Source organism: Hyla sarda, chromosome 1 (genome assembly GCF_029499605.1).
Source record: "Hyla sarda isolate aHylSar1 chromosome 1, aHylSar1.hap1, whole genome shotgun sequence".
NCBI lineage: Eukaryota > Metazoa > Chordata > Amphibia > Anura > Hylidae > Hyla > Hyla sarda.
Window position 1 is genome coordinate 221,689,299 of NC_079189.1, and position 10,627 is coordinate 221,699,925.

At 45.9% G+C, this 10,627-nt stretch overlaps 1 protein-coding gene across 1 annotated transcript; it reads left to right on the forward strand.

The window, feature by feature from the left end:
- Window positions 1–7,489: 7,489 nt before the first annotated feature.
- Window positions 7,490–10,303, forward strand: LOC130364515 (protein spinster homolog 1-like). The gene is made up of 2 exons (XM_056568792.1): window positions 7,490–7,607; window positions 8,704–10,303. Exon 2 carries the CDS (start codon window positions 8,729–8,731, stop codon window positions 10,238–10,240), a length of 1,512 nt encoding a protein of 503 aa, XP_056424767.1. The 5' UTR covers window positions 7,490–7,607; window positions 8,704–8,728; the 3' UTR covers window positions 10,241–10,303.
- Window positions 10,304–10,627: the final 324 nt, after the last annotated feature.

Sequence of the window (10,627 nt, forward strand, 5' to 3'; positions counted from 1 at the left end):
ATTAAACGGCTTCAGTCGCAACTCATGACATATATATGGCAGGGGAAATGGGTGGAAGTCTCGGCTAAAATTTTATTTCTTCCTACCAAACTGGATGGATTGGGTTGTCCTGACTTACTCATTTACTATAGAGCAGCAGTTAGTCTTAAGCAGTGGTGGAGGACTGAGTCTGATGCCAGATGGCATCAGCAATAGCAGAGGTCCCCTCTTTACACCACTTCCTCTGGAAAGTGGTGATTACTAAAATCCCTATCCCTACCATCTCTGCTAGTATTGATATGTGGCTCTTTGCTCTATCGTCTAATCTCCTGTCTTCAATTTCTCTTGCCTCTACTCCACTCTCTGTCCTTCCTCTCCTTCTTCCCCATATTTCCTTCTCTGACTGGATTAACAGTGGTATAACTTGTCTTGGAGATATTTGCGACCAGGGGTCAATATTGCCCTTTGACGCTATCAGATCTAAGTTCCTGATACCAGCACGCGACTTTTCCAAATACCTCCAGTTGGGTCACTTCCTGTCCTATCACACCTGGCCCACTGAGGGGGGAGGGAGACAAGCTATATAACACATATTTCACTAAGCACAATGGTACTAGGGGAGGGATATCGGTTTCCTACAACTCCATGAAACACATGTTAACCCCTGAGGTGCTTCCCTTTAAGGCATCTTGGAAACGGGACCTGGGTTTCCTCATTAGAGAGGATCAATGGTCATATATATATTCACTTCCCTTACAACTCTCCAAATGTACTACACATGTGGAATCAACACGAAAATTATTGTATAGATGGTACTATACCCCTGATCGTTTGTCTCACGTATATATGCGACAGCTAATCCAACATGTTGGAGGTGTGGTGTTTAAGTGGGGACCTTCCATCATATCTGGTGGTCGTGCACCAAGATTATCCCGTTTTGGTGTAATGTCTTCGAACTTCTCTCCAGGATCTTAAACTTTCAGTTACCATGGGATCCAGGCATGGCTTTACTCCTATTCCAGCTTCAAGACCTATCTGCGGACTGCCGCACCATCATCTTTCATGTGCTCACTTCTGCATACACTCTCATTGCTGCTCTGTGGAAATCTCAGGACATTCCGGATGTCTCAACCCTAGTGGCTAAAGTTAACTTCTCGTGTTCTATGGAGAGACTCCTAGCAGCTCGTACTGGGAGAGAACTCAACTTTCTTCAATGTTGGGACAAATGTCTGCACTCTTGCTTTAGCGGGTCTCCATGACTCTCACCACCTATCACTCATATATTGGGACTTTCTTTATGATTATGTTCTACTTAGCTTAGGTTTTCAGACTGTTTAACAGGTGCTAGTATTGCCAAGTTATGTGCATACATCAGCTGGCTATGATGTACGATTTCTGATGGGTGTACTACTGGTTTCTTTTTTCTTATTTTCTCCCTAACCCCTCTTTGGTTTCCCCCTTTTTTCTTGTATATACTGCTGTTATAATGCATTTGGGCATTGCTATGCCTGCATTTATGTTTGTTCCTATCTTATACTTCAATATACAGAATTTGGATAAAAAGAGATTTTTAAATAGAAGTAATTTTACTTTCTGGCACCAGTTGATTTGAAAATGTTTTTGTTCTCCTGAAGTACCCTTTTATCTTTTTATACTGTCATAGCAAAATGTTATTGTTGAAAGTAATATCACAGTATTGAAATTTTATGTACAGGGATAATAAAAAGGGATGACTTAAAGGAGTAGTCCAGTGGTGATTCAGTGGTGAGCAACTTATCCCCTATCCTAAGGATAGGGGATAAGTTGCAGATCGCGGGGGGTCCGACCCCTGGGGCCCCCCGCGATCTCCTGTACGGAGCCCCGACAGCCCGCTGGAAGGGGGCGTGTCGACCTCAGCACGAGGCGGCGGCCGACACGCCCCCTCAATACAACTCTATGGCAGAGCCGAAGCGCTGCCTTCGGCAATCTCCGGCTCTGCCATAGAGATGTATTGAGGGGGCGTGTCGGCCGCCGCCTCGTGCGGGGGTCGACACACGCTATCTCGGCGGAGAGCCGGGGCCCCGTACAGAGAGATCGCAGGGGGCCCCAGCGGTCGGACCCCCCGCGATCTCAAACTTATCCCCTATCCTTAGGATAGGGGATAAGTTTTTCACCACTGGACTACCCCTTTAACTAAAAGCTAAAGGCCAGGAGAGACAAAACACAGATAAATGATTTACAAGGATAGTTTAAGCAATGTTTTTGTAGTATAATGTATACAGTGACATCACCGTACAATGATTTATACTGTAATGTTTTAGTAAACAGATAATAAACAGTGATGTCAGAGTACACAGCTGTATACACTTATGATACAGGGAAGTAGTAAGGCCCCTTAAAGGAGTAGTCCAGTGCTGAAAAATGTATCCCCTATCCTAAGTATAGGGGATAAGTTTCAGATTGCGGGGGGTCCAGTGCTGGGGCCCCCGCGATTTCCCATTACGGGGCCAAAGCAGCCCGTGGGAAGGAGGCGTGTTGACCACTGCACGAAGTGGCGTCTGACACGCCCCCTCAATACAACTGTATGGCAGAGCCGGAGATTTCCGAAGGCAGCGCTCCGGCTCTGCCATAGAGTTGTATTGAGGGGGCGTGTCAGCCGCCACTTCTTGCAGTGGTCAACATGTTTCCTTCCCACGGGCTGCCGGGGCCCCGTACGGGAGATCACAGGGGGCCCCAGCGGTCAGACTCCCTGTGATCTGAAACTTATCCCCTATCCTTAGGATAGGGGATACGTTTTTCAGGACTGGACTACTCCGTTAAGACTCTAGATCAGGTTTTCCCAACAAGTGTGCTTCCAGATATTGCAAAACTATAACTCCCAGCATGCCCGAACAGCCAATGGCTGTCTAGGCATGCAGGGAATGTTATTTTTGAAGCATCTGGAGGTACACTGGTTGGGAAACACTTATCTAGATATTCTCTGGTATCTGGCACAAAATTCTCTGGTTTCTATGGGCAACTCAGCAACTTTTCTTCTGCACAGGTTTTAAAAAAATCTCCCCCACAATAATACCTCCACACTAGGATGACATAATACTCCTGTACGGTGTCCATTTAAGAACATCGTCAGTTGTCAGCCGTAACTCCGTCCCACGTCAGGTGAAACAGCGTCCCGCCTCCTCCCTCGGTCCAATCTGCGTCAGGCGTCAGCCGCAGCTCCCTCATCCGAAACTCCGTCATCCCTCAGATGAAAAACCATCCTGCCGTGTAGCAGAGCTGAGTCAGTGTCGACTCTCTGCTATACGGATTCTGCTGTACATGTTATTCAGTGAGTGTCGGCTCTGCTATACAGACTCTGTAGAACATGTAGTGTCTGTAGTACACACGTGCAAGTTTCACAGTTTCGACTCTGCTATACATGTTGTGCAGTGGCGGCTCTGCTATGCGGCAGGAAGTTGGGTCTGAGGGAGAATCGTCTGAGGCATGAAAGCGTTTTGCTTTCATATTACCCCCCACCCAGGTAATATGTTTGCTAGGTAGGCAAGTAGTAAGTTTGCAAGTTATTTAGGCAGGTAGTAAGTTCAGTTGGTAGGAAGGCAAGTAAAAGGTTTGCCGCTAGGTAGGTAGGTTACCGTATATACTCGAGTATAAGCCGACCCGAATATAAGCCGAGGCCCCTAATTTCACCCCAAAATCCCAGGAAAAGTTATTGACTCGAGTATAAGCCTAGGGTGGGAAATACATCATCCGCCCCTGTCATCATCCAGACCCCCGTCATTAACACCCTCATCATCATCACCCTGTCATCATCACCCTGTCATCATCCCCCCTTCATCATCCCCCCTTCATCATCACCGCCTGTCATCATCCCCCCTTCATCATCCTTTCATCATCCCCTTGTCCTCATCCCCTTGTCATCATCCCACACCCCCCTTCATCATCCCCTTGTCATCAACCCCAGCCCCCTTCATCATCCCCTTGTCATCATCCCACACACCCCCTTCATCATCCCCTTGTCATCATCCCCTTGTCATCATCCCCACCCCCCTTCATCATCCTCTTGTCATCATCCTCTTGTCATCATCCTCTTGTCATCATCCCCCCCTCCCCCTTCATCATCCCCCTGTCATCATCCCACATCCCCCCCCTTCATCATCCCCTTGTCATCATCAGCACATGTCATCATCATCACCGCTTGTCAATGTCTGATACAGTGGTCTTCAACCTGCGGACCTCCAGATGTTTCAAAACTACAACTCCCAGCAAGCCCGGGCAGCCATCGGCTGTCCGGGCTTGCTGGGAGTTGTAGTTTTGAAACCTCTGGAGGTCCGCAGGTTGAAGACCACTGCGGCCTTCCACATCATCCAGCCCCCTCTCACCCCCTTTAGTTCTGTACTCACCTCCGCTCGGCGCTGGTCCGGTGCTGCAGGACTGTCCGATGGGGAGGTCGTCCGGTGGGATAGTGGTTCCGGGCTGCCATCTTCACCGGGGGGCCTCTTCTCCGCGCTTCGGGCCCGGAATAGAGGCGTTGCCTTGACGATGACGCAGAGGGACATTGGTAATGAAAGTACCTCTGCGTCGTCGTCAAGGCAACGTGACTATTCCGGGCCCAAAGCGCGGAGAAGAGGCCCCCCCGATGAAGATGGCAGCCCGGAACCACTATCCCACCGGACGACCTCCCCACCGGACAGTCCTGCAGCACCGAACCAGCGCCGAGGGGAGATGAGTACAGAACTAAAGGGGGTGAGAGGGGCTGGATGATGTCAAAGGCCGCAGTGGTCTTCAACCTGCGGACCTCCAGAGGTTTCAAAACTACAACTCCCAGCAAGCTTGCTGGGAGTTGTAGTTTTGAAACCTCTGGAGGTCCGCAGGTTGAAGACCACTGAGGGCGGAGAGTTCACTCGAGTATAAGCCGAGGGGGGTGTTTTCAGCACGAAAAATCGTGCTGAAAAACTCGGCTTATACTCGAGTATATACGGTATACGTTTGTTAGGTAGGCAGGAAAAGCATTTGCTAGGTAGGTAATATGTTTGGTTGGTAGTTGGGTGGCCACGTTACATTTGGTAGGTAGGCCCTTAGTCCAGTGTTTTCCAAACAGGCTTTGGCTGTTTGGGCATGCTGGGAGTTGTAGTTTTGCAACAATTGGAGGCACTCAGGTTGGGAAACACTGGACTAAGGGCCCAAGTACCCACCAAAATGCCACCTTCTGCTGCAAAACTCTAACTTTCAGCTTAAGACTGTCCGAGCATGCTGGGAGTTGTAGCTTTGCAACAGATGGAGAGACAATGTTTCGAAAACACTGCCGTAGTTAGTGTTTCCCAACCTGGGGGCCTCCAGCTGTTGCAAAACTACAACTCCCAGCATGCCCGGACAGTCTTAAGCTGGGAGTTAGAGTTTTTCAACAGCTGGAGGCACCCAGGTTGGAAAACAATGGACTAAGGACCTAACTACCAAACCTGAGTGTCTCCAGCTGTTGCAGAACTATAACTCCCAGCATGCCTGGACAGCTAAAGACTGTCAGGGGGATGCTGGGAGTTGTAGTTTTGCAACAGCTGGAAGTCCCCAGGTTGGAAAATACTGACTAAGGCAGTGTTTTCCAAACAGTGTCTCTCCAGGTGGTCCAAAACTTCAACTCCCAGCATTCCCGGACAGTCTCTAGCTGTCAAGGCATGCTGGAAGTTATAGTTTTGCAACAGCTGGAGGCACACTTATTTGTAAACACTGGTGTAACACTGGAGGCACACTGATTTGTAAAACTGGTGCTGAAACAATGATGACACTGAGCGCACCGTGATTCACTGACCTGCAGGAAAAGCAGAAGGCGGCGAACAGAGAACGGGACATCGCTCTATTCCAGTATTCCGCAAAACCTGGCATTATCAGCTATCTCGGATATACTGATGAGATTTTCTAAATATTCTGTGGATTTGAGACATTGCATTATTGAGGTGGTAGATTTTGTGTTAAAACACAATTATTTTATGTTTGGTAACAATTTTTATTTGCAGCGCACGGGTGCTTCAATGGGAGCAAAGTCATCACCAGCTCGGGCTAACCTTTTTGTTTTTTGGTGGGAGGAGCAGTTTATTTTTTCTGACACCAATCCATTTTCCACATGCCTCGCATGGTATGGGAGGTATGTAGACGATGTGGTCATCATTTGGTCGTCCGACCATCTGACCGTTGATGCATTCATGACATATATCAATAATAATCGGTTCAATCTTAAAGGGGTATTCAAGGCAAAAACTTTTTTATATATATATATATATCAACTGGCTCCAGAAAGTTAAACAGATTTGTAAATTACTTCTATTAAAAAATCTTAACCCTTTCAGTACTTATGAGCTTCTGAAGTTAAGGTTGTTCTTTTCTGTCTAAGTGCTCTCTGATGACACCTGTCTCGGGAAACGCCCAGTTTAGAAGAGATTTGCTATGGGGATTTGCTTCTAAACTGGGCGTTGCCCGAGACAGGTGTCATCAGAGAGGACTTAGACAGAAAAAAACAACCTTAACTTCAGAAGGTCATAAGTACTGAAAGGATTAAGATTTTTTAGTAGAAGTAATTTACAAATCTGTTTAACTTTCTGGAGCCAGTTGATATATAAAAAAAAGTTTTGGCCTGGAATACCCCTTTAAGTCCCAGGATGCCCTTGGTCCTAGTGGGGTTAAAAGGTCCAAAGATTAAAATATATAAAATAAGAAGACACTGTGAAGTACGGGGATATACTCGGCAGGCCTGGAGAAATATTTTTCTAAAAGATGTTTTTATGTACTTGATGTATTTCTAGGTGTATATTAATATATATATATATATATATATATATATGTATATATATATATATATATATATATATATATATATATATGTGTCAAAGAAGAAAGCAGCACTCCTAAAGCGTGAGTAGCTGCCTCCAGCTAGGGTCCGGGTCCAGGATCCTGCATACGTAGTTCCTTGAAGTGGCTTGATAATGATGGTGTGAGACCATTGAAACGTTTCTCTTTGCACATTTGGGATGAATAAATAGTTTTCATTTTTTCACCATACCTTGAGTGCCACAGCATTTTCCTTGGAACTACGTATGCAGAATCCTGGACACGCACCCTAGCTGGAGGCACCTACTCACGCTTGGAACTATATATATATATATATATATATATATATATATATATATACACACACAAATCAAAAAATATGTTGCAGTCTCTTGTAATACCTTTTTTATTAGACTAACAGAATTTTGTAGAGACAAGCTTTCAGGAGTCCTCCCTTTATCAATTCCAATAGTCAAGGACTAATGATCAAAGGACTTTATAAATTATCAGGGAGGAATCCCGAAAGTTTGTCTCTACAAAATTCTGTTAGTCCAATAAAAAAGGTATTACAATCTGCATCACTGGACTAATACGGCTACTCACATTTACTATACAGATATACACATACCTGAAGATGGTTTAGAACCTTGTGATGTCACACATGCTTGTGATGATGTCACCGTAAGCTGTACAAGGAGGTGCGCGCCGGCTGCAGTCTCTTCAGTGTGTTTTGCATTCACAACCTGTGGTGCAAAGTGTTTGTTAGAGAGTTTCTATTTGCGATAGAGAATTCAAGATTTTGACCGTTCCTTGTCTGAAGAGAGAACCACAAGGTAAGTCTCAGCCTCTTCTATTCATACATACACAGGGCTTTTTGTTTGACAGTTTTTTTTTATTGCTGTTGCTTTTTTTTTTTAGCAAAAAGAAACAAGAAATTAATTTCCAAAAGAAATAACAAAAGTTATATTCCCCATAGCATTGTCACAATACTTGGCTTAGGCATTAAACATAATAAAACGCACAGATAGTATCATGACCAGAGCTTTTTCGTGCAAAACTTCTAGAATGCAATAATGCCCAAAAAAGCCCCCAAGAAAGAGTCCTAATTCATGAAGTTCTAAAAGATATAAGTCTATGAGAAAGATTTGGTGGTGTAGTAAAAGAATAACAGAAAGATTAGGGCAGAAATATAATATTATATAATAGAATTCTGTGTGTACTAACAATAGAAATACTCCGGGTACTCCGAAAGGGAACATTTTCAAATCAACTAGTGGTAGAAAGTCATATAGGGGACGGATAGATCCCAATGAGATGGGGTAGGTTCATTATTAGTAAATGTATATAGCGGGATAGCCCAATTGTATCTACAGTATGAAGTTCACATGGCCCAGTGACCATACAGCCAAGCCCTCATAATCCACCATTACTGGGACAGATTCAGGGTTGTCAGATATTACTAGGACCGGACAGGTTCAGGGTTATCAGATATTACTAGGACCGGACAGGTTCAGGGTTATCAGATATTACTAGAACCGGACAGGTTCAGGGTTATCAGATATTACTAGGACCGGACAGGTTCAGGGTTATCAGATATTACTAGGACCGGACAGGTTCAGGGTTATCAGATATTACTAGGACCGGACTGGTTCAGGGTTATCAGATATTACTAGGACCGGACAGATTCAGGGTTATCAGATATTACTAGGACCGGACAGGTTCAGGGTTATCAGACATTGGTAACCTCAGGGAAGACGTCTCCATATAAAACACTTATAGAGAAGCGTCTTCTTCTGAGGCTGCGATGGTCTTAGTGTTATCTTGTGGTTCTGTGCTGGACATTTCTGCTCTGTATGAAGGATCTATTGTATAATGACAGGAATGATGACATGTTGTCTAATGTCTTCACTTATCTCTCTCTCTCTCTAGTGTTTTCAGGCTCTGACCTGTGACCATGGCCTCTCCACAAGACCCATTGCTGAAGGAGGAGGAAGAAGCAATGGAGGACCATAGTGATATGGATGTAGAAAAGGGTGATATCCCTGAGAGGCAGAACCTGCCATCTCTAAGCGTGATGTCCACCGCACGTTCCATCATCACCGTAGTGATCCTCGCCTTTGTTAATTTGCTCATCTATGCAAATCGCTCCAGCGTGGCGGGGGTGCTGCCTTATATACAGAAAGCATATGACACCAATGCTAGTCTGTCCGGCTTATTGAATACATTGTTCATTGGAAGCTACGTGCTGGTCGCACCAATTGCTGGATATTTGGGCGACCACTGTAATAAGAAATATACTGTCTGCGCAGGAGTCATCGTTTGGCTGAGCATGACACTTACCCTGTCATTAATTCCTGACGGGTATTTCCTGCTCTTCCTGCTGACGAGTGGACTGGTTGGGGCCGGAGAGGCGACTTTCTGCACCATCGCCCCCTCCATCATTGCAGACCTTTTTACAAGTGACCAGCGGACCCGCATGCTGAACGTGTTTTACTCCGTCATACCTGTAGGCTGCGGACTAGGATACATCATCGGGCCCAAAGTGACTGATGCAGCAAGGGGTGATTGGCACTGGGCATTTCGGGTCACCCCTGGCCTGGGCCTCATAGCTGTGGCTTTGATGATTTTGGTCACAAAGGAGCTTCCAAGAACGACTACAAACGGGAAGAAGAACAACAAATCCCAGAAGTTTGCCAAATGGGCGACAGATCTGAAAAAACTATTTAAAAATCGAAGCTTCATGTTAACCACCATGGGATCGACGGCTGTATCCTTCATAGTGGGAGCCATAGGTGTATGGGGTCCGTCATACCTGACCCACGCACGAACACTCCTACAAGAGAAGGACCCTTGCCGTGCTGAACCGTGTGACTATCACGACATCCTAATATTTGGTGTGGTTACAGTCGTCTCTGGCATTCTGGGAGTTGTAGCAGGGACGGAGATAAGTAAAAGATATCGCAAATCCAACCCACGGGCGGACCCGCTTGTGTGTGGATGCGCGATGATGCTCTCCGCCCCTTTTCTTCTGTTGGCATTGACTTTTGGCAACATCAGGCTTGTTGCCACCAACATCTTCATCTTCATCGGAGAGACGCTTCTGTCAGTAAATTTCACCCTCATATCTGACATTATACTAAAAGTAGTAACTCCGTGGAGGAGATCTTCAGCCCTGGCCGTGCAGATGACAATCTATCACCTCCTAGGTGACGCCGGCAGCCCGTACCTCATCGGCCTGATATCTGACACCTACGAACGAGGATATGCCAAATCCCCTCTTCTGAAATACCGCAGCCTGGAGTATGCCCTCATGACCTGCACCATAATGGCAGTCATCGGAGGGGCCTTCTTCATGGCCACGGCCCTATATATAGAGAGGGACGAAAAAGAAGCAGAGATGGAATCAGAACCTCCGTCATCCTCCTCCTCACTGCTTCCTGCCGATGAGGACCGCGCTTCAGACTGAGGAAAAGTCATTGCTTACCTTTATCTCGTTTACTTCATTAAAAAAAAATTAAGAAAAAAATAACTGTATTTGTTCTATGTTCCACTTTACCCCTTATTCTCTACCCAGGGGCAGACACAGACAGCAGAGGGCCCTTGTGCAAAGAATGTGACTGTGCCCCCCCCCCCCAAAACATCAATTGTTCAGCACCCCCCGTCCATGTGTCACTTACTCAGGTGGACCCCCATATGTCACTTGCTGTATAAGTTTCTAATTATTTATTAAGGCCTCCCATATGCCGCAGCTCATTCAAGCATTTAGGTAGCATAGATTCCCAACATTAGATAGCATATATTCCCCACATTAGGTAGCATAGTTTGCCCACATTAGGTAGCATAGTTTCCCCAC